Source organism: Manihot esculenta, chromosome 1, assembly GCF_001659605.2.
Source record: "Manihot esculenta cultivar AM560-2 chromosome 1, M.esculenta_v8, whole genome shotgun sequence".
NCBI classification, from domain to species: domain Eukaryota; kingdom Viridiplantae; phylum Streptophyta; class Magnoliopsida; order Malpighiales; family Euphorbiaceae; genus Manihot; species Manihot esculenta.
This window is the reverse complement of record NC_035161.2, coordinates 36386156-36409783: the sequence shown is the minus strand read 5'-3', so window position 1 is coordinate 36409783 and position 23628 is coordinate 36386156. Positions and strand designations below refer to the sequence as shown.

The following is a 23628-nucleotide window of genomic DNA, read 5'->3' as shown; positions in this document are numbered from 1 at the left end:
GTATGAATTTACAAAAAAGCCACAAAAGGAAGAAAGATAAACATAAACGCAAATAAAGGGATGGGTTTACAAAAGGAAAGAAAGAGAGTCAATTTCAGAATGGCATAACCACAAAAACAAGTGAAAAGTAAGGTTCGTGTACGATTGTGATTTAATAGGTGGATTTTGATACGTGACACCACAGCCTGGCTTGATAGTTATGTGTTTCTGCTTTCTAATCACATCACCCCTTTTTTTTTCCCAAAAAGAAAATTAGTGTTTTATCATTCCCCAATTGTGCATTTCCAAAAAAAAAAAAAAAAAAAAAATATCCCACATAAATACAAACCCCACCACACAACTGCCTATTGGTAGTTCAACTTCCTAAACTCTCCAGCATTTTCTTGTGCGTTTTATTTAATAGGGCAGTCGAAATTAAGATGGAAAATTTTTTATTGGGGAGTTCATCCAACTATGGAGTGATGTGAAATTGAAATAGACAGCCAAAGGTTAGGTTGCTTAGAATTGAGAATAGATATAAGGTGTGAGAGATAGATGGTTTTTGCTTTCTGGGTTTTGGTTATCATCCATTGCTTGCACCAGTGTGGTTGAGGAATTACTTCTCAGATTTGGATCCCAAATCAAACCATTAATAATATGATAAGAGTTAGGTTTAGGAAATTGGAGATGAAGGAAAAGCTATTACTGTTTGTTAAGTTATAAAACTACCATTGAAATAGTAGCCTATGAGTTGATGAAATTATAATTAAATGTAAACTACTAATTCATGGCTAGTATAATTTTATAATTTAAAATTCCACTCTTACTTGAGATTTTGAATATCTAATAAATGAATGTCCTTAAAAATCAATATAAAAAAATAAAAACGAAAAAGTAACTCTCTCATTACTACCTTAGTTCATTCCAATAAGCAAAGTAAGAACAATATTTCACTAGGACTTGGGGGGAGAAGGGGGATAAAGTTGGCCAGAGCCGATCTTACTTTCTAACAAAGTTATATTTCTATTGCATACTTGCATTGCCCTCGTAGACAACAATCCCACATCTGAGGAGGGAGAAATTATGCAGTACCAGAGGAATATTATTCCTCGTAGAAATTATACTTTTAAAATGTTCAAAAATAACTTTAAAAAAAAAATATTGACGGGCCAAACTGGGCTTGGACAAAATCTGTCAAGCTGAGCCCGCATCCAGTCCCGCCTGGCCAGTAATGGGTCTATGAATCACCAGCGAACGTACGAACACAAGAAAAGACACCATACCCAGTCAAACCATCTTGCCCTAGTTCAACAAGCAAATATGAAGTCCACCAATGATAAAAAAGAGCAACTATTTTGGCAAAAAGAAAGATGAAATATCATAAGACAAAATCTTAGGCACATCCGTAACAAGACCATTACTCTTTATCTCTGGACATGACAGCTTAGTCTTCATCTTCTTCATCCCCGTCACCTCCAGAACTCTTCTTGTTAGCGGCCCTTTGATTCTTTCTCTTCACTCTACCAGGGCGTCCACCCCCAAATGGACTTGTCAATGAGAAATCATTGTGCTTTTGTGAGTCCACCCTCACCATAAATGAGGGAATATTAACCACCTGTCTCCCAACCCTAACAGACCCAAAAAAATAAAAAATAAAAAATTATGGAGGAAATAACCAACAACCAATCCAAGAGCAGAATCATATAAAAGATTATGAAAGATAAAATAATGATTAGTTTTCATGCAAAGAAGTGTCGCCTCCACTTTTGGTGCAGAGAGATGCGTATGGACTCCATGTACGGCAGAAAGTTAGATATGTACCAAATGGAACTAGTAATTCTCAAAAGTCAAGTAGTTAATTACTTTATGAAAAGAAGTTATAATTAAAGCCAGGGTTAATAAGCAAAAGTGCCTATATCTGAAGCAAATGCAGGTCATAACAAATCTCTTCAAGAATCACAGACAACCCAGCAAGTTAGGAAAAAAGTTCTTTAAGGGCACACAGATCAAAAGATCAAAATGTAAAAGATGCAAGAATAACCGAGACTGGTGAATAAAAGGCAATGCTGAACATTGAGCATATAAAAATGTGGGCAAGCAAACTTAAAGAAAGATCAGTGATAACTTCATCTAGAGAAAAATTGTTTATCAAATATAAAAGAATGCGAAGCAAACCCATGGCCACAAGCTTAACCATGATATGACCTCATCAATCAAGATCTTGAGCAGAACTAGTATAAACATGCCTGAAGACAAAGAACTACAAATAGCTAACACATGATCAGACACTTCCCATATGCCACCCACCAAAACTATTTTTTCAACAGCCAACCATTAGAATACAAGATTAGCTTAATTAACTCATTGGTGAGACAGCACTAAGATAATGAATGAATAAATAAATAAAAGTGGGCTATGATTATCAAGGACAGAGACATTAAGGTTTTGGTTGGTGTTTTTTGAAAAGTTATGATCATAAAAATTGCAAGAGAGAAATTGAAATTTTCAAACTGCATTTTTCCACAGCAGACGATGCATCTAGCAACCCACCTTACTAGCTCAAAAACAATAATTGCATTCTAATGTCCCAAGAACCTCCTTAAGAACTAAAGTCTAAGATCAAGAAGTTACCAAGCCAAAATAATCCCCATATTATTAACAATAAGTTTGTTACATCTAATCAACTTACATGACAAATACAACCAGATTCCTTTCGTACCAAAAAAGCAAGAAACAATATTACTTCAGCGATGTATTTAACAAGGAGAGAGTGTTTGTGAAAAGCAATATTAACCACAATCCAAACAATAAAAGAAACCTTTTAAGTACTGCAAATCATTCTGTGTTTTTGAAACCAAATTAGCAAACACAATGAATGCTGTATGGTACACTAACAGAAGCTAAATCTATTAGTGATAAAATCATGAAACAAATGCAAGATGAGTCAAAGACAATCACATACCTAATGTGCCTTTGCCTGATGAGAACTCTGGCAAGGTGGATTGACTTGGCCATACCCGACTTGAACACTAGAGTTTGAAGATGGCGCTCAAGGAAGTTCTCTACAGTGAGTGCCAACACATAATCAAGCTTGTTTTGGCTCTCATCCAAAAGTCCATACCTATTCATCCTCCTTAGAAGTGCTTCACCCTAAAAAATACGACGTGGGTTTTTCTCATCAAGTGTGAGAAGCATTCTTGCTGCATTCGAATGCGGCTCAATGCATACTGAACCCTCCAAAGCTCTCTCTTACATCAAAGCCCATACTCTCCAACGAGCTTCAGCTCAGCATCCAAACGCTTCTTCTCATAAGGACGTCTTGGTTTCTTGAAGGTTTTCCCATCTATTGAGAAACAAGGAGTCGTTCAATTGATACAATCAACTCAAAAGTACCAGCATATAAACTACAATGATTTTATCACTAATAGAGGATAATCTTTCTTTTCTTTTTTCACCATTCACACACCTATTAGATTTTTTTTTTCTGTTAAAATGTATTACCAAATCACTGAAAATAACTTAACGACCTCAAACTTGGTTGTGCACTGCAGCATATATGGTCGATTACTGGGAGTATGAGCTAATATTGATCTCTCTCTCTCTCTCTCTCTCTCTCCAATGGGTTTCCTTTCCTTCATTTTTTTTGCAACTTCAGTAATTGCTAATCGAACAAACAGATGAGTTCATAAATCAACTCCAGAAAAAAACAAAAATTACGCACAACTGATAACAATATATAACTACAACACAGCAATATGAATAAGATAAGTAATATCACAGAGTAGCCAAACAAAGCAAGCCAGAGCCAAAGCAGAACACAAAGTATGCAACCAAAACATGCTTTGGTAAATCAAGAAAAAAAACATAGTACAACTCACAGTTGCGGTAAAAAGAGACGTGAACCATATTCGTTAATTTCCAGTCTTTCCTTTTCGATCTTTTCACAAAAACAAAATGGAGAAGAAGAAGAAGCACGGAAGGAGAGAACGTTCAATTTCGTGATCGTCTATATGTGTATTATTATTATTATTATTTTTCTTGGTTTGCAATGCAAACCCCAATCTTAGGTGAAGGTTTTGGGCGGGCTCAATGATCCAACAAGATCCATTCCTTTTGATTTTTTATTTTTGAAAACAAATCTACTCAATTCTATCAAAAACAAATAGGGATATCATCCGATTATAGCTAATAAATTTTAGTCAGGTATGAATAGCATTACAACAAAACCATCTAACATAAATATTAGTTCAGTCTATTTATAATCATTCAAAATCAAACTCCTCTATAAGATAGTTTAGCCAAAATGATCCATAAATGCCTGTTTAAACCCGTGCATAAGATAATTTAACAAAGATAATCCTCCTTCTTTCTCATCTCTCGAGTATAAATTATTAAAATCTCCCGAACAATGTCATGAAAGAGAGTTTCTACGAGATAAAGTTCAAATAAAGTTCCAAGACTACGTCTTGCGATTACGGAAAACATTATATTCCGAAACAACTAAATCAATAAAAGCCAACCAGAAACTCAACTCTTACACATTAACGAAATGCCTCATACTAATAAAAAAAAATTACGAAAAAATTTCATATGAGAACTTAGAGTACTAAGAGCTTTTTGTTTTCATAAAAAATAAAATGTCTGGTTTGTAAGTAGGAACCAAATCCTTAAACATTCCCCACCGTACAGAAATCATAAGAGATGATCGAAATAGGGAAACAACATCTTTTTCTTTTTCATCGATAATCAATTGACGCAGATCATTTTCCATGAAGAAGGGGAAAAAAGAAATTAAATTGAAGGAGGAGGAAAAGACGAGAGTATCGAGTCACAAAGGGACCATACAGAAGAAAAAGACGAGAGAATCCAAAGTAATTCTAACGTGTATTTCTTAACATCTAAGAAAATTTCAATCATTTAATAGGATTAACATAGGGAAAAGAATTTCTGTTAGTACTTTTAGAAGATATATGTGAATAATCTTAATATGTATATATATAATTAAAGATATAAATAATTTTCAGTATTTAGATGAATGTTAGTGTTCCAGTCTCTAATTTCAATATAACAATGTGTGCTAGTACATCATCAATATTAGGCCAGTGTCTCGGTGATCATGTAGAAGAGGAGGGACTGGACAGCCATGATTTTTGGGAAGATGGAGAGCAAAGATAAAAAGTCTGGACAGCCATAATTTAGGTTATGGATTTTATGAGAACTGGGTAACCAAGAAATGCTGTCGATCTCTCCTACAGGATGAAGGATTTAGATTAAGATCTTTAGCCATTATGAGTTGGTGAAGGAAGCAACAAAATGTTTGGCGTGTATGGTTCAAGTATGTGGCTTTTTACCAAAGACTGAGCACTAGGGATTGTATGATGGACGTTTTCGGCTGTGTAGGGCTTGCTAGAGGAAGCGCATGACCTGACCAAGTAAGGAGTGATGCCACTGCTTGGCGTGCATCACTTGCAGGTTGCCGAGTCCATGGAAATGTCGAATAGTTGCACGTTGTTTGAAGATTGCCTGATCACAGCAGATGACAGGAAAGGAAAGAACACAGGATGAACGCAAAACACTGGAAATAGGTCAGTTGAATGAAAATAAAGGGCAGTGAAGGAAGCTGGATGCTAAAATGGAACACTTTTATAAGTTTGCTCCTTTTTTCTTTGCTGCAAGCTACAACAGTATAATCTAGGAAAATCATTTACTGCAAAGAGAGCGGTATATATTAGCTACAGAACTCATTTCAAGCTGTCCGTCTGATAATTACATAATTTACACCCCAGTACCCTAAGAAAATTAAAGGAGAAGAAAAGAAAAAGTATGCATTTTTATGCTTCCTTTGTGATTGGTACAAATGGCTCTTGTGGAAGAAACTCATTTCAAAATGAATTTTCTTTTTATATATCTGCATGCTTTACTTACAATTTCTGTTGACTAGTTTGAGAACAACTATTGTACAAAATAAGACCAATTTTTTTTTTTTTAACGAGGCTGCAAAAAATAAACAAGGACTGCCCCATTACTCAAAATGTGTTTCATTCTGTTATCTTCCTTAGATTCTTACTTCTCTTATGACTCGGTCTATCTGCCAAATTCTAAGCCTGGATCCTCAAAGAAAATTCCACTGGATGGTTAGTGGGAAAAAATGAAAAATTTACAGTTTCCACTGGATACAACGAGGATCATGGAAAATAATGTGAAACTACCACCCACGCCTTTTCGAGAAACTGATGGAAAACAGCTGCATTTTAATCTGAAATTACTATGTTGTGCCGCTCGCATACCCTGGATCCATTTTCTCCCCACCACTTCTCCGCCGCTTGTTCTGTGAAATGTTTCCGACTGTACAAGACAATTAAAACATAAGAAACGAGGACACGGCATTCAATTGCTAATGCATTGAGGCATGTCACAGAATCATCAAAAGTCTTGAACTGAATATTTGTAATATACAGAGAATATCTGCCTGTTTACTCCAGTGGTTGGTAAAACAACAATTGTTGGGAAGACCTCGCATATAACTTGTCATTTTGCAGGAAGCAGGCACTGTATTTAGCTGGTTCCGCCAGATTTGAGGAACAAGTAGTGAATGGCATTCATAGAAACTAAATTTAAATAGCGGTCTCTTGTTCCACAAGCAAGGCAATCAAAGTTTTCCATGCAAGTGAATGTCTATTTCTCTTCAAAATTGGCACCCGAAAGAATATATAATACATACCAATTATTCAGTGTCAAAGCTCAAAATGGTAACCACATTGTTGTGCATTTCAAAAGTTTGTAGTTTATTTCACATTGCAAGCATAACCTAACAACCTAGCAAAAACGGGTCTAAATAACTTTTTTATGATGTGAGATTACAATTCCTCAAGCCACTTAATAGGATGCGCTTTTCTCACTAAATTTTACAATGTCCTTGTTACAACTCTACTATGGTATATTGGGTATAATTGCTAAATTAGGACTAGATCCTTAAGTATTGTTGTTGGCTAGTGTCTCGACTCCACCTCATTCCATGAATAGCCTTTTCCTCCCGATCCCACCACTAGCTCCAAATAATTTTTTAAGAGGGTGATATCAATTGCTAAAACTAACCTTTTTCATTTAGTTCAAAATTGTTATACCTTAATAATTATAACAACAATATTATATATTCTCATTTAACCTTATAACCCCATGATGTGGGATTGCAATCCCTCAAGCAGTACCCATGCTTAGTGGGATGTCACACTAAATCACAGCAAAGAGCATAGTATTGCATCAGTAATTATTTATGGAGCCGTAGAGCTGAATTCCACATCACAAATGTATTGACTCGAGGCATATGTTCCTGATTTTGTTGGCCAATTATATGAGAGAGAAAGAAAGAGAAGCATCAACGTTAAACAACCAAGTATGACCAACCAGTTCCATCGACAACATTGCCAAAAATCTGACTCAAGTTAAAGCCAGCGTGATAATAATCAGAAACCAGACTGAAGATGTACAGGGGTCGGTCAATAGTCAATAATCTAACACAAGACTTGATCCTTGGTATTCAGTTATTAATTTTGGTGATTTTACTAATACAGTTGGATGGTATCAATACCTGAAACGAATCCTCTTGAGTTCATTACCACCACCTGGCAAGGAAGATAATGCCATGTACACGCCTGGTTCAGCTTGTACCACCCACTGTGGCTGCTCAGTTTGAGCTTTGGCTCTATATGACAACATTTGATTATCTACCGCATTGCCATTGGACTCAATTTCACGACAGAGTTCACTAGAAGAACGTCTTTCACTGGATGGTATGCTTTGAGCAATGGAAGTCTTTTTGTCAATAGAGCTTGAAATAGGGCTGGAATTCCGTTTTTCTGCCATATGCTTCAACTGTGAGAAAGTTGAAACATCAACATGTTGGAACATCATATTGCTATATCAAATGATTCAGAGATATGAACGAGTATCCAAACCCCAATCAACCCCCACCCTCCACAATATATAGAAAGAATATCAGTTAATAAGATTTCAGAAATAATTAAGTTGTCAGTTAGATTTTGTTTATTTTTTCAATTAATTCATATTGAAGGTTTCCCAGCAAACACTGCCGGTAAGCTGTTAGACTTATTCACACATTGCTGTCATCTTAGTGCTCAACACAAATTTCATGTAATATTACATTATGAAATTTCAAAATTTTCTTTCAATTTATATTAATGAAGTAATTTAATCTTTGTTTATATATATTTATTTATTGGATATTTTTTAATATAGATTTTATTACTGTTTCCTCATTGGACTGACCAAGATGTCCAATGGAGGATAAGGGACAAAAGAAGGACTAAAAAAAACAAGAATCTGCTTTTATAATATCCAATTGTTGCCCCAAATAGAAGATGAAAGGAAATTTTTTTGTTCATTCCATTCTAGTCTATTTGGACCAAAAAAACATCTGATCACGGACAAGACAGAATTCCTTCAGTGTTATCTCTTATATGTATGTGGGTTGTGTTACATATAAGAGAGAAGAAGAGTTATTATGTGGCAAAAGATTGACGAGGTGGCATTAAAAAGGCAGGAAAGGAATTAAGTAGCTAGCTGAAGAAGTTAGGTTGTTGTCAAGTAGCTGAATTAGTTACTAGCAGTTGTTAGAGTCTGCTATATAATAACTCAGATATCAACTCTTGTATTGATATTCCAACAGTTATCAATCAATCTTCCTTTCTACTCTCTCTCTCTCTCTCTAATTCTCTCTACTCTGCAATTCTCCCCTTTCTTCTATTTTTCTCCCTTTCCTCTCTTTCTGTCTTGTTAGGGATTCAATCCTTAACAGGTTGCTGCGCGTACATTTACTTGTTTAGTTTTTTATGAAGGATGAAGCTAAGGTATTACAATATTGAATATGCAATGTGACAGAAACCAAATGCAAATGTATAAGGTCCTTGAAGATACAGAAGCCTTGATCTAGAGAACAGAGATTGAGCCATTTCATGATTGAAGATTCCATGAGACTGAATTGATTGTTTCAAAGATCAAACTTGAATTTGTACTATAGAGGGTTTCTTCACAGCCAGCTGTAATGTGAAAAATCTAACACCAAATAGTAAGTGCATCAAAAGCTATAGAAAAAAGAGAGTTGAACTAAGCAACTTCATATCCAACCTGAGCAGTAAGAGACTTGATAACTTCCTTCGCAGATTTGCGTTTTTCAGCTTCATCTGCTGCTATTGCAGCAACCTCCTTAAGTTGCTTTGATTTTCTTTGAAGTTCAGCATCAAGGCGACTGGATTTGGAAGTAAGATCTTCTACCTACAATGTAGTTCCATTCGAATTTGCTAAGTACATTGTCCTTGTCTTAACCAACTAAAAACATCAAACTAGGGGATAATAGAAATACTCGGTAAATCAACGAGCAGAAAATGCAGATTGGCAACCCTACATGAAGGCCTCTCCACAGTAGCCTAAAGAATTAACTTTCTGCCAAGGTTCTATACCCAAAGCTTACCTGCTATACAGTCTTTGAGCTCGAAGCCATTGACTCTGTATATTTACGCTAGTAAGTGAAACTTTATGGTTATTGGTTGTCAAGTATACACGTGACCAAGAGAAGGGCAGGTTACATATGATAATCATTCTAAGTCGGACCAACTGGTAATACAATGTTGCGCCTGCTTAGCCAAAGCTGATACTCAGCCATAGCTTACAATGCGTGTACAAGCCAGAATAGTTCACTTTCAGAAAAGTGGCCATAATTATGAATGAGGCCAAGGATGGTGATTTTTCTTATCAACCCCATAACTATTATATGTTGCCCTTAAGGACACACATCTTACTGTGCTCAAGCATAACATTCACCCTACATCTTTTACCTAGGCTCCAAAAGCCCTGATGCTCAAGTGCACCTAGTGTTTTCAACAACACTGGAAGATTATAAATAACGTTTAGATTTAAGCTTTGATGTATTAGTCTTAGAGGGAAAAGAAAAGAAGAAAGAAAGAAGTCACCAAAGCAATAAATTGACTGGATTACCTGTGCCCTCAAACTTGTAATTTCATCAATTAAAGAGTCATTCATGTACTTTGAATTGTCAAAAGAAGATCGAGGTGGACTTATCCTCCCTGGAAGAGGAGGTGTTGCTAGAGAGGCTGTTGTGGAAACAGGAGCAGAATTTTGGAAAATTTTCTTTGGAGTGCCACCTGGGAAAGTTGACACTTTCGATGAGTAAAGCCCCCCCCATTGCCATGTTCCATTTAGAACAGGGAATATACGGCTACTATCTGATTCAGATAATCTGCCACGCCTGCAATGCCAGCTTTCGGCCTGACCAACAGACTCTGCAGATGAAAGTCTGGAGAGTTGTGCCAGTGATCTGGGACCAAAAACCTCTCTATCTGCTGAATCATTAGTTTTATGGTTCATAATTCCAACTCTTGCTTTAGGAACTTTAGCAACTGAACCAAGATCTGCAGCCCTCTTTAGTTTATTAAAACAATCGTCACAGACCCTATGTGGCTTATTCATGTTTGGAGCCAAGGAAGCTTTTAAAGATTTTCTACTACTGCATGCTTTGCAAAACACTAGACCACAGTTGTAACAATTGTGGCGTTTTCTTCTAAAACCAAATGGATTACGACAACCAGAGCATACTGAATGATCAGTACTGGAAACCCATTTATGGAGACATATAATTGCAGTAAAGTTTGAACCACACGCTATGGTCTTTACTTGCTTATCTTTTAGAAACTCAACATGTGTAGGTGTATTTCTATCTTCATTGTCCCCATGGCCTAGTTGTCCATTTGTGCCCTTTCCCCAAGTATAAACCTCTGCTTTGGAAGTCAAAACCGCAACATGATAAGAACCACAGGCAATCTCTTCTACAAAACTACCTGCTATTTTACCTTCAACAATAGTAGGAACCTTCCCAGCAGCTGTAGGATTTCCAAGTTGCCCATAAGAAGCACTTCCCATTGTATATACTCGTCCTGCTGCTGTAAGGGCAACAGTGATATTAGGCCCACAGGCTACTCGACAAATATTTTCATCACCTAGGACATCTACACATACAGGAATTAGTCTAGATTCTTTATCACCATGTCCGAGGCGGCCTTTATCTCCATCACCCCAGGTGAATAGTTTTCCCAATGAAGAGCTGCTAGTAGCTCTTGGACTAGCTGACTCGGTCATTGCTTCAACAACAGCACCAGTGTGCCAAACACCACAAGCAACCCTTGTTGTTCGTAGTCCTCTCAAGGCTTCCACTTCCCGTGGTATGCTCGTGCTACTGCGGTCTCCATGACCAAGGGAGCCAAAAGTTCCATCTCCAAATGTAAACAACTGACCACCAGATGTCACAACAGCAGTATGCCAAGGTCCGCAGGAGATATATAATACATGTAAACCCTCAATGTCACCGCATATTTTTTTAGGCAACCATTGACTGGCTTCACTTCCATGCCCAAGAAGACCACAATTATAAGCACCATCACCCCATGTATAAAGATCCCCAGAAAGAGTAACAGCACAAGTGTGGTGCTCTCCACATGCTACTAATTCAATATTAACCCCAGCCAGGGTATCTACAAGCTTTGGGTGGGGAACGTCTGTTTCTACGCCATGCCCAAGCCTGCCACCTGACTCTTCTCCCCAGCTAAAGATCTCACCTTGCTTGGTGACCAACACAGCATGCCTGCCACCACAAGCAATATTATGGACATCTAGAACAACTTTAGACTCTAATGCCTTGGGTAGAAGTAGGTCTATCTTGGAACTAGATGAATACCCAGTTCTGTCCATGCCACCACCCAGTATACCATCACCAATACCTTCTCCCCACAAGAAAACATCACCTAAGGCATCAAAGTCTTCATGGTAGGAACCCTGGCTGGATGAGCTTACAGCACTGGATAAACTTTCTCTAACTGCATCAGCTGCAGAAGTTCGACCACTTGAGTTATCTACACATGCAGCTGTTAATGAACTAAAAGGGCTAGTTAGATCTGCTTGACTTGGACTCTTGGGAACAGCAGTATATGACATTATGTCAGAGAATGCCTTTCCCAATCTATTTTGTGGTGTACTATCAACAGGAACCTGACTTCCATGACCATCTCCTTGCCCTGGATCCTATGGTAATTTGTTAAAAAAGAAAATGCAATTGTTACAGGAAAGTTAGTTAATGAACCACCAAGTCTTTAGAAAATCTGAGACAAAGACTGACACAGAGAAATGGCGAAAAAGATGGAGAATGCTTCCGTATACGAGCATGTGGACTATCTGGTGGTGTGATTTCGCTTCTTGTCTTAATTCTCCACTTACGATGACAGTTACCACGAGAAATCAGTGCTTTAAGGCCTACAAACCAAACATCAGCTTCATTCTTGTCTTTACATATCTGTCCACAATGGTGTCAGTACAACACAAGTTATCTCTTCATAGAGATGTTAATTTGATTTATTTCTACAGATAAACAAAAAACAAGAGTAAACAATTATTTCCCAAGACAAAGTAAAAATTAAAACAAAGAATTTTATTATGTATTATATTCATGGATAGGTTAACAATGCAAATTCAATCTAAAGAATCTACAAAGGAGACAAGCTCACCAAGTCCAATGACCTATCATTGTATATAAGAGAAAATGATTGATACTCCTTTTCTGGTCGAGGATACCGTTGAAATATTGCCTGAAAGATGATTGCTGCTATCATGTTTTTGTACATTTGAGCAAGGAACGAGTAAACCATAAAGAAAATAAATGCAAATAAAAAAAAAGGTGCAACATAACTAGATTTAACAAAAAAATCAATCCCAGTGAAATGTCAAGAATTAAATTAGCTGATATGAGCTTCCTTTGCAGCATTCTTTAACACTCAGGCACATTTTTAGATATGTTATGATAAATTCCTTTTGCTGGTGATTTGAGAACCCTACCTCAAATTTTTCTAACAAAAAAAATCTTAAAATACAAACTTACAGTACGCTGTCCAGGTATAATCTTTGAAACTTGACTAAGTTTAAGCTGTTTCTCTTCTTTACCGGAGTACCATATCAACACAGACTCATCCTGTATAACAAGCTCAGCACATGGTAAACAGAACAAAGGAATAAGAGAATACCATTTCAGTAACTACTTTAAACAGATAAAAACAATAGATACATTAATGGCTAAGGCATTGGTTAGTGGAAACATGAAGTTAAAAATGACTTCCAGAAAAGAAAAAAAATCTGTTTTTCCAGTGTTTGAGGTGCAAGGGAAAGTTGGTCATGAAAAATGTTTTCCATGTCAAAAAGAAAACAATTTTTAAAGAAAACAACTGATTTTTGGAGCAACAAATAAATTTCTGGACTTCTACAAACTCATGAAGGGAAATAACCTATAAAAAAAACATATACACAGATACCCTCTAGTAACAACATCGACTGCTGCCAGCCATTACTAATACTAGTCTCCACTCATAACACACAACAACCATGAATTACCTTTTTCTAGTATATTCCACCATTCAAAACTATAAATGTGAAAATATGAAATCTTTATGAGTCCAATTATTCTCATGGTCTACTTCATTGTAGAAAATTTATTTTCTCCATAAGTACTTTAAATGCCATAAAACAATTTTCAATTTGTATTCAGTGTTACAACTAAACAGCAGAAACCATTTTCTTTTCTCAGAAATTAAATTTATTTTGGCAGAACCCCAAAACTTCCTTATCTTTTCCATCCATAAAAAGATTACCATATATGGTTGTACATTTACCTTTTTTTCTTGTGTTTCAGAAAAACCCTAAAACCACATATTTTCAAAAACATTTAACTACCCACTGATCCATCAAATCAAACAATAAACCCTCCTTTAAGTGCTACAACTAGTCATTTGATTCTCAGTAGTTGTCAATCCTATCATATCAAAACAAGCCATCATAGGAAGGTCTAGTTGTCCTACGCCAAGTTCCATAATGCTCTATGGTTGTCCTACACCAAATTATTTGAAAGTACCATAACGCTCTATGATAAACTCAACCAAAATAAGCCTTACTTCCAAACTAGTTGGATTTGCTCTACGGATTTGTTTCCTCTATTCGACTCAATTTAGGAATAAATCTTCAAAAACATCTAGAGCCGCTAAATCTTTTCTCACTACTTCACCACAGTTATACTAGGTCCATCTTACACTTTCTTCTCTACTGCAACTCCATTTTACTCGCACTTTCTTCTCTAGTGCAACTCATTTTACTCACACTTTCTTCTCCACTGCAACTTCATTTTACTTGTCATGAATACTAATGAATTTATAGTGTACTATGCCCATGTTCAAACAATCTTAACCTTCCTTATCTCAACTTTTCCTCAATCTATTTCCAGCTCCCAAAACAGTTCACCTTATACTTCCACATGTGATATTATGATGAACTATACCCATGTTCAAACAATCTTAACCTTCCTTATCTCAACTTTTCCTCAATCCATTTCCAGCTCCCAAAACAGTTCACCTTATACTTCCACACGTGATATTATGATGAATTATAATTATTAAAGGAGAAATTTACAATTTTGTCCAAGTTTTACCGCTAATAATGAACCACTCTCTTGATTTTGAAAATTCAACTATTTAATCCTTCAATCTTAGCTCCATCAAGTTACTGGATCCCTTAGTCCATTTAAAAGCAAGATCCTATTAGTTGAGTAATTGTCCCTCGTTTAATTAGAGTTAATAATTAGAAAAATAAATTCATACCCCTTATTTGAGTTAGACAAAAAATGATCCATAAAATTGGAATTATTTGACAATACATGCACTACATCAGTTTGATTAATGCTAAACGAGATAGACATTGGCAAAATGCTAAGAAGATAATGATAGAAAGAAAGATTTCTTACAGCCAATATAAAATTTTAAAGTTTACATGGACGCAACTAAGCAACCAAAACCACCCGCTGAAACCTATGCTCAAGCTCAACCAAGTGCAACACTTCCCTTGATGCCATTGCCTGATCTTTGCAATAAGCTAAGTATTGCCTATACTTAGTGACATTCAATCTCCTTAAGAATCTCTAAAGAACTCCACCATGTCATACTAGTATAATCAACTGCAACCCAAAAAATTCCAACTTGTATAGAAGAACAACCCCAACAAGAAATTGCATATCCAATGAATAGAAAAACTTTATCATGCTCAGGAGTTCCCCAAGTCTGTCCAATGAATAGAACCCAAAGTTTCTCAAGCATTTCCTTGAACAACTTCAGAGCATTTTTTATGCACACACTCAACTATCATTCCATATGATAAAATGCTTAAGAAACAGGGAGAGGAGAGATGGGAACAGATATGGTTAACGTTGCATTAAACACCCATCACACACAACAACCATGCCCTTTACACATTAGCATGCTGCACACACCCTGAGTCAACAGCCCCTCCATTGGTACAGATTCAAATATCTCTACTGGCAAAGGTGGATATCATGTGGAGATGGATTAGTTGGATAGAGAGACATGGCAACAGAGGTTGAGCTGAGATGGGAGAGTAATCTAGTCATTTAAAAACTTTACCTATCCTTAGACCAATGAGAGGACCTATAATTTTGATGGAACTAAAACTTAGGGATAAATAGTAGAATTTCCAAAAGTGAGGCACCAATTCATTATTAGTGATAAAACTGAAAAATAGTAAATTTTCCTTACTAAAGGATGCAATAAATCAAACTTGTGTGGTGATACATAAATTAATGGATGCAGTAAAAAAAATGAAATGGCAATGTGTTGTTTGTAAAATAGTTTATCACTTTGGCCACTCAATGTAATATTTTGTCTGCAGCTTTTTTTTTCTATACTGCAGAAATTTTTTTAACACGTGCACGCCAAGGGAACTTACATTTGAAAGTTGAAATGGACAAAATTTTGGCTTCCCTCTACGCCCATACTTGAGTAAATATGACCCTTTCTTAAGTGCTGTAATGGCCTACAATGAACCAAAATATGTTAGAAACTAAAAAACAGTGCATGTGCTACAGGTGATTACATCAGAGATAACCATTGTCTGCATCGTAATCAAACTAACGATGCATTATGAGAGCTCCATGCTTCATTGTTTAGCCCTCTCTGTAGATAAAAGCTGTTCATATGTTGCCAAGATATCACAAATTAAATTTCAAATTGGATAATTCACTAAAGAAATTGTTAATCAGGAAGTGGATAGATAGTTGATATTTAAACAAAATTTGAAAAAAAAAAAAAAAAAAAGAGGCAAATGTTCAATACATCAAATATTGCAGTAATAGTAAAAGCATATTAACCAGGAGGTGACAAGCAACTTTTTCTCTAAAGAAGAGATAATCATTATGACAATGCAGACGACAAGTTACCTACTCTAAGGATTTTGCTGAATTTACATTTGACACAAATCTAGAAAGGAAAAGCGGGAGACACAGAGAGTGAACACATCAGTCACAAATGCAGGAAAATGACTTTGCACAATAAGCAAACAATTTCTCAATAAAATAATATGTCATCATCAAAACACAATATCTAAGAAAATTTACAAAAATAAAAGGAAGCAGATTAAACCTGGTCGATATCCCTCTCGGCAGGACCATTTCTCTGAGAATCAGCCATTCAAGTTGCTGCCTTGGTGTAGAACCAATGCCCATTTGAACACCAGCCCTTTACAAAAAATTTACCCCATAAAACAGTCTCCAACTTTGAGCAACAAATTTCTCCAACAACATTATTCCTTGTCTACCCCATAATACTAAATTCACCTCCAAAACCAAATAGCAACTTCATTTAACTCCTTCCTTAAAGCTCTAAAAATCTACAAAGCCGTCAAACCAAAACCAAACAATCTACTATGAGCCGAGAAAGAGCTGAACTGACTCTCTTCCGGATAACAAAACCCTAGAAATCAATAAACGCATTGAATCTTCCAATAAACTGATTAATTTTTGCACGTTGTAACCCAAAAACAGCATCCAAATCACAATGCGCTGGACATAAGAGGCAACGAGGATCAGAGCCACCTACTAAACGGAAGAATGCAATAAAAGAGTCGACAAGTGCCGCAAATTAACCGATTTCCAGAAAATCCGAGACGAGATTTTCGAGCTCGCGGAGAGCTGAGAGACTCCATCTTCAAACAACAATAATAATGAAAAAGGAAGTGTGCACTTCTTTTGTGAAGAACGGGAATAGGTCGGCGAGGATCGTTAACGCGCGACTCTGCAATTTTCGTGAAACCTCTGATCCTTTTCTCTCTGTCGAAATATCTCGGCTCTCGCTGGAGGCAGTTTAACTGTCTGTTCTAAATTTAATTCTCCTGAATCAACAAACACAGCGTCGTTTTCCTCTTAGAATGCCACGTCCGCAAATCCTAAAATCCCACTCCAAATGTGGACCGTTTGGATTTTGGTCCTTTTTGTCCTTCTCAAGAGTTTTTTATTAATTAGCAAGAACAAATTAATGCTAAAATTTTATTACTTTTAGAAAAAAAAAATTCTTTTAAATTTACCAAAGTAAAGTATTAGATGGCCACCCTTAATTAACTTGACAAATCTTAAAAGAAAAAAAAAAGTTATCATCCTCGCTGTCATTTTATCGAACTCACTGAAAGCCAAACAGGCATGCGCAGAACGTTCTTTCTAGCATTTCATTAAACAATAGACATGCACTGCATCATATTGGAGATAATAAAATTAATGGCACAAGCAAGACCAAGAAACAAATAAGAAAAGAATAGAGATTAGATTCAAATTGACATTTCATCAAACACTTGAAACCTTATACGAAGGCTTCTTATACACCCTCCATAAACGAGTCCTTAAAAGAATGCTTCTATATAATGATATCACCATACTCCATCACAGTACATGGCAGGCTAATCCCAGCACCTAAAAAGTTGTTGTGAACTACATAGAAGAACTCTCCTCCTGATGTAAGAACTGAAAGTGTTCTGTGGTTGAGAGTATGGTCCTGGAAGGAAAAATTGGGGTTAAGTTTCAAAAAACCATGCAGGTAATGCTTTTTCCTCCATTGTTTTCGTCTTAAAATTCAAAATAAAATAAAATAAAATTTGGAGGAAGCTCTGGCCAATGGATTCCTTACGGTAGCATTAATTCGCTGGAAGTTGCAGGAAAAAAATAAATAAATAAATGGAGCAAATTAAGCTGAGAAAATCTCCAATACACTTGCAATTTGTCCTAAAAAGTTAAAGTAGACACAGCTACATGCTTAAGTACTCATACAAGAACAAGAGTCATGATCTTTTCCAAAGATGCTGGAGTTCAATATATATAATCATCATCAAAGATCATATAATTGCCGTTCCTCCTGGCTCTATCCTCTCTGTCAGCCTGGAAATTAGACGAGCAAGCAATTGCACTGTTAATGATTTGTCCCAAGAGCAATTGTTGATTTATATATATACGTATTTACCTTAGTTATAAGCCTCTGAAAATCCTCAGTTCCATGCTCTTCCATATATTTCTCAGCAGCAGTTAAAATATCATCTTGCTTACTGAACATGTCCTTCTTCCGAGGGACATACCAGATCTTTTGAGCACTTTGTGGGTTCAGGTAGACTGGTCTGATGAAGTGCTGATAAACATGTGCCGCCCCATTGAAGTGAGGCAGAACCAACCAGCAGGTGATTATCAGCTTGGCGTAACGCCAGATTGGGATACTGTAAAGTAAATTCATTAACAGCCATTTCAGGAAATTTTCACATCAACCCCTGAAAATACTAGCTTACCATTCCAGGATTTTGGAAAATGTTAGCTCGAATAGGGTCATCATGGAATAGAGAACCCAATAGGTTAGCCATTGCTGGTCATCTGTGCGAGATTTAGTTTCTATAGCCTTGATTGAAGCATATCTGTAAAACAAATCAAGCCATTAGAGCTATATAAGAAGATCATTGCTCTCAAAGCTTTAGAAACTAGGGACAGTACTTACAAGGGATAAACAAGAGTGACAAGAGGCCTGCAAATAAGAAGCAGAGAATCTCAGTTAGACAAACCCTCAATTGAAGCTTTGATTTAAAATTTTATGGGACATTGCAGATAAGACACATACAAAACAAGAACATCAAAGTTGTTTGCCACAACTTGGATAAAATTCCCAGAGCCAGAGCCAGAGCCAGAGCCAGAGCCAGAGCCACCCATCTCTATTTCTTGCTCACTAGACTTTCTTTCTTTCTTTGATTATTCTTCCTCAGCCTGAGAGGAGCTGCATCATGTGCTCACTGAAAAGAAGGTGAAAAGGGTCAAAAAAGAGGACTTTGGTGGGGGCTGATTTTGTTTCCATAAAGGAACTCATGATGCACAATAAAAGAGGCACCCATTTTTTTGAGAATCTCAGGTGTGGGCGCGTGGCCGCACTGAGCTTGATTCCTGTGAGTCGAGCCAATCAATACTTGCCCAATCATCAACATAAATTACTATTTTCATTATTGCTTCAAGTTCTTGATGCATTTTTACAGTTTGTTGCCATAACACTGTGGTCAATCATTCTAGCATACAATAATTTTAATAATGTAAAAATGACCGGATGAAATCATTTCTGGCCCTTCCCTGTTCTCCAACGAGTAACAGCAGAACGTGACCGTTTGTTCATGCAAAGAGTCTTTTTCTTAAAAAAAAAAAGGTCGTCAAAATTTGAGCTTCACGTCCACATTTAGTGCTAAGTCCTAAACTTCCACTTTAACTACTGAACTAAGTAATCAATTCATATCTTAATTTTATTAATTGAGAATAAAAAGATTAATTAAAAAAATTAAAGTTTTAAAAATAAATTACACTATATGAAAATCACTCGTTAAATAACTGGTACATTGAATTTTAAGATATTATACTTTTAAAAAAAAAATTGAGGGTCAATCTTCATCAAGTCCTCAGTACCGTCAATATATATGGATTAATATGACGATGATATAAGAAATTATTGCATCAAATTAAAACAAAAAAAATCACAGGCCAATAAATTGGTGCAGAAAGTTATAGTTTGAATTTTGATTTATTTTTTCAAAAAAATTGATATTGTTATTATTATTATGGACCGTGGACCTTTAGGCATTGGCATGGCATGCATGCAGCCCAATTCAATTATAGAAATGGGTCGCTGGCCATTTGAAGCCCATTATGGTCCATTGGAGGATGCTACGAGAGTAGATTCTACATGCTACGGGAGGATGAAATTTGAATTTTAAGCCCTACCGCCACACCCTGCTCAATATAATGAAACCAAAGGAAAAAAATTAATTTTACATATATATATATATATATATATTAAAAATAATAGAGCCTCTGCCTTATAAGAGTATAGTTATGGAGATGCATGTAATGGCAATTTTGTACTGCAGCAGTTATAATGTAAATATGGAAGATGAATTGCAAAATGGGCAGCTTAATGAAACTACCCATCAGAATATACGAACGAATTAATGCATGGGTAGTAGTAGATGACGCTATAAATCTCCAGCACCAGCACAGCTAGGCCTCATTCATGTCCCCACCTTTTAGCCTCCATTATTTTCTGATTTACCCACCACCTATCATGGCAGATTGGACTACCTCAGCCTTTCATTTTTTCTTTCTGGCTTGTAGGGACATAATACTACAGCTCCTTTTGCGTTTTAATGTTCTTCTTCTTTCTCCTCTTCTAATTAGCTAATTAACAATGTTCTCTCCTAACAACATGCACAAAGCTTCCCAGAGAACTGGAGAAAGATTTACTACAGAAAAGCCAAACTACAACTACATATTGTGGCGAAGTGTATGTGGAAGGCGCTTCAAGTTCAAATCAATTACTGAAGCCGATACATAACTTGTTGAGAAATTTTTACATGCATGCTGTGCATATAAATTCAGCTAATCTAAAATTATAGTATGCTCCACAATTAATTATGTTCTGAGGGCAAGATTGTGTGTGCATGGGGTTGGTACTGGGAGCCCGTGGCATTTTCATCACTCACCGAGTCCATGCAGCTGGTGAGCAGCGTCTTACATGAAAATGAAGATGAATGATCTGGAGGGTCTTATTTTAGACTCAGTTACGAGTGCGAAGTGGGCTTCTCCATCCCAGCCTCTGCTATATATGATGGCACACCATATATATATATATACATACATATATACCATATCAAATGCAGGAGGGTGATGCACTGCAGATGTAGAGTTGAAAAAAATTTTCCAAATGCGAGCAATACTACGAGGAAAGTACTAAATGAATGGCCCTGGAGAGAGAGAGGCTAATGATGATGATGAGTTTCTTAAAACCTAAACCTAAATAACCTCACTTTCAAGTTAGTAGCGAGTAATAAAAAATGGGCATACAAAATTACAATAATAATGCATGCGGCTTAGTAATCGATCTCTTTCTTGAACCAAAAGACATGTTTTTGCCTTTTAGGCAGTACTGAAAATTGCTTACGGACCAACCGTAGTAGAAGAAAAAAGAAACGGTTCAGCCACTCAAGCATAGCTAGAGATCACAAATATGGACCTTAACAAGACCAGGCCACTCTTGTTGCATCAAACCCTAAAATTTTCTTTCACTGATCACACCAAAAATCGAATACTAATTAACTCGATTCTTTTCCAAAGCAATCAAAACTTGACCCTATATTGCAAAATGCATATATATACTTAAGTAGTATGTAGCAAGTAATTGAAGCATTGATCAAACCATATGCTTGCTTAGCTAGTCGTATCTTGCCCATCCTCTTCTCCTTGGTGTGGATTTGACCTACTTGCCAGAGACTCGGAGGCGCTGCCACTACCCATAATCGGCCGATAAGTATTTAGCGCAGCTAGCATACCTAAGTGACTTTCAGTAACAAAATTATTCCCGCTGCTGTTGCCACCACCGCTCATTGTTGAACCCAATTGTTGGCCATGCAAGAGAGCCATGGGCGCAGGAAAATTCATAAAATGCAATCCACCTGACATAGAACCCCTATACATATTTGGACTAGCGTTAAAAGATGGAAATGTAGCCATGGGGTCACCGTTTATCACTTGGCTATTGCTCGGATTAGAAACCATCCAAAATGTTGACGGAATAGAACTATGAGTCGCCGGAATTGCCCCTGCACTAGTTGATTGCAACAAATAGTTCCCCATCTGATGGCCTAATTCATGCTCCGGCCTCCGTTTTCTCCCTAGACTAGTCTCCCCAACAGCGACATCTAGACAAGAAGTGTCTCCACCTCCACGTACTTCTTGCTTATTAGCAGGTGAACCTTGCAAAACAACAGAGGTATTCAAAGTCCCACCTGCATTATTAGTTGAACTAATGGAACTAAAGCTTAGTGAATCCTCCAAAGGAAACAAAATCCTTCGATGTTGCTGGGAAGCTGTGGATGCTCCTTCGAAGACTAAGTTTTTCTCCCACTCATTTCTAGTGCGTAGCTGTTGGTGGGCAGCGAAGTTGGGATTGAAATAAGTGTTTCTCAAATGATGAGAGGCAGAGATGGAAGACCCAGAGCTACGAAGGGAGATGTTAAGGGAAGTGAAGTTAGCGGGAATTGTACCAGTACCAGTAGCAGCGATGACAGCAGGTTCAGCTTGCTGTAGTAACCACTCTATAGTTTCACCATCGGATTTGTGACCGAGTTCACGAGTGAGTTGAAAAACTCTGGCAGCACAGGTGGCAGGCATGCGGATCCGACGGCCGCGGCCTTCAACTTTGGTGTGGCGGTCCTTGGTGGAGGTGCGTTTAGGAGGGGGTTTCTTGGTAGGGTTAGAGGAGGAGGAGGAAGGTTGATGTTCAGGGGGAGGTGGTGGCTGTGGGTGTTGGTGTTGCTTCTTTTCTAGTAATTGAAGGGGGAAATTAGGCCTGCTGCTGCGGATCCCATTTTCAGGATCCATGATCATGTGGGGAGAGAGGGTATTATAAAAGTTTAATTAGGGGGTGGAATGGATTTGCTTTTGATAGTCTGCTAGTACATATCTGTAGGTGACCCTCAAACATTCACTGACTTTGCTGGCCTAGTGGGTCTTTTTTTTTTTTTTCTTTATTATTTTGGGTTTGGTTTGCTTTGTTTCTGGTAGCATGGGATTTCCTTTCAGATGGGAGCTGGCTACTCACAAAGGAGATAAAGGAAGAGGCCAAGAGGGCAAGCTTTAAGCAACAAAGACAATGAGTGAGAATTATGGAGGTGGTGGGCTAACCCTAATTTAATAAATAATCAATAAATATATATAAAAGAAATCTTCTTTTCCACCAATTTTTTACTTTCCCAAATTTATTGGGATTATGGAGATTTTGTTTGTTGTTTTTGAGGGTAATTTTTTTAATATGTTTATTTTGTTAGAAAAATTACATTAAAAAAAAAAAGGTGCAGTGTGTGGGATGTAATTGTGGTTGGATTGGTGCAGACTCCACGTGCAGGGCTCTTTATCATTCAATCCATAAAGACAGTGGTGGCCTGAGTGGGACCTAATAATCCCAAGTCAAAAATACTGAAAGAAATAAGACTAAACAATTTAAAAGAAAATTAAGATAATCAAGTGGCTCCCATTATCATTATCCCATTCCACTAATCATTGCTCTCTGCTCTTTCCCTTTGCACTTTGTAACTTTGCTTTCCTTCCCAAATAATCTATTTATTTTCTCTTTCCATTTGCTTAAGCCTCAGCCTTTCTGTCTGATTATTCCCCCTTTCAACAAA

The 23628-nt window shown here is 36.9% G+C and overlaps 3 protein-coding genes and 1 pseudogene across 8 annotated transcripts; all 4 read right to left on the bottom strand.

The window, feature by feature from the left end:
- Positions 1-885: 885 nt before the first annotated feature.
- Positions 886-4126, bottom strand: LOC110629560 (annotated as a pseudogene).
- Positions 4127-5841: 1715 nt separating this feature from the next.
- Positions 5842-17935, bottom strand: LOC110604515 (PH, RCC1 and FYVE domains-containing protein 1). Of its 6 annotated transcripts, none has more exons than XR_002486271.2 (9): positions 16530-17935; positions 15838-15924; positions 12938-13027; positions 12567-12647; positions 12182-12355; positions 9991-12087; positions 9124-9270; positions 7568-7835; positions 5842-6324 (listed from the first exon to the last, which is right to left on the bottom strand). XR_002486271.2 is itself a non-coding variant. In XM_021742747.2 (9 exons), the coding sequence occupies exons 1-9, from the start codon at positions 16575-16577 to the stop codon at positions 6231-6233; spliced, it is 3102 nt and encodes a 1033-aa protein (XP_021598439.1). In that variant the 5' UTR covers positions 16578-17935; the 3' UTR covers positions 5842-6230. The 6 variants fall into 6 exon arrangements, 5 of the variants coding, with proteins under 5 accessions (XP_021598439.1, XP_043816280.1, XP_043816279.1 ...); XM_021742747.2 differs by having other exon boundaries at positions 7568-7851; XM_043960345.1 differs by lacking the exon at positions 7568-7835.
- A 149-nt stretch (positions 17936-18084) lies between these two features.
- Positions 18085-19120, bottom strand: LOC110620664 (HVA22-like protein c). Its single transcript, XM_021764477.2, has 5 exons — positions 19032-19120; positions 18912-18938; positions 18709-18831; positions 18393-18639; positions 18085-18310 (listed from the first exon to the last, which is right to left on the bottom strand). Exons 1-5 carry the CDS (start codon positions 19118-19120, stop codon positions 18242-18244), a joined length of 555 nt encoding a protein of 184 aa, XP_021620169.1. The 3' UTR covers positions 18085-18241.
- LOC110617527 (transcription factor TCP15) lies at positions 19089-23069 on the bottom strand. The gene is made up of 2 exons (XM_021760382.2): positions 21642-23069; positions 19089-19200 (listed from the first exon to the last, which is right to left on the bottom strand). Exon 1 carries the CDS (start codon positions 22829-22831, stop codon positions 21653-21655), a length of 1179 nt encoding a protein of 392 aa, XP_021616074.1. The 5' UTR covers positions 22832-23069; the 3' UTR covers positions 19089-19200; positions 21642-21652.
- Positions 23070-23628: the final 559 nt, after the last annotated feature.

What these genes read in the sequence shown, in the direction of transcription:
- LOC110604515 (XM_021742747.2), bottom strand. Translation starts at nt 16,577, where the DNA reads ATGGCTGATTCTCAGAGAAATGGTCCTGCCGAGAGGGATATCGACCAG. An exon ending in GTCCATTTCAACTTTCAAAT is followed by an intron (nt 13,028 to 15,837) that starts GTAAGTTCCCTT and finishes CTTGTTATACAG; the next exon opens with GATGAGTCTGTGTTGATATG. An exon ending in CTCAAGAGGATTCGTTTCAG is followed by an intron (nt 6,325 to 7,567) that starts GTATTGATACCA and finishes TGTCTTGTACAG; the next exon opens with TCGGAAACATTTCACAGAAC.
- LOC110620664 (XM_021764477.2), bottom strand. Translation starts at nt 19,120, where the DNA reads ATGGGTGGCTCTGGCTCTGGCTCTGGCTCTGGCTCTGGCTCTGGGAAT. An exon ending in GTCACTCTTGTTTATCCCTT is followed by an intron (nt 18,832 to 18,911) that starts GTAAGTACTGTC and finishes TTTGTTTTACAG; the next exon opens with ATATGCTTCAATCAAGGCTA. An exon ending in TTTTCCAAAATCCTGGAATG is followed by an intron (nt 18,640 to 18,708) that starts GTAAGCTAGTAT and finishes TTTACTTTACAG; the next exon opens with TATCCCAATCTGGCGTTACG.
- LOC110617527 (XM_021760382.2), bottom strand. Translation starts at nt 22,831, where the DNA reads ATGATCATGGATCCTGAAAATGGGATCCGCAGCAGCAGGCCTAATTTC.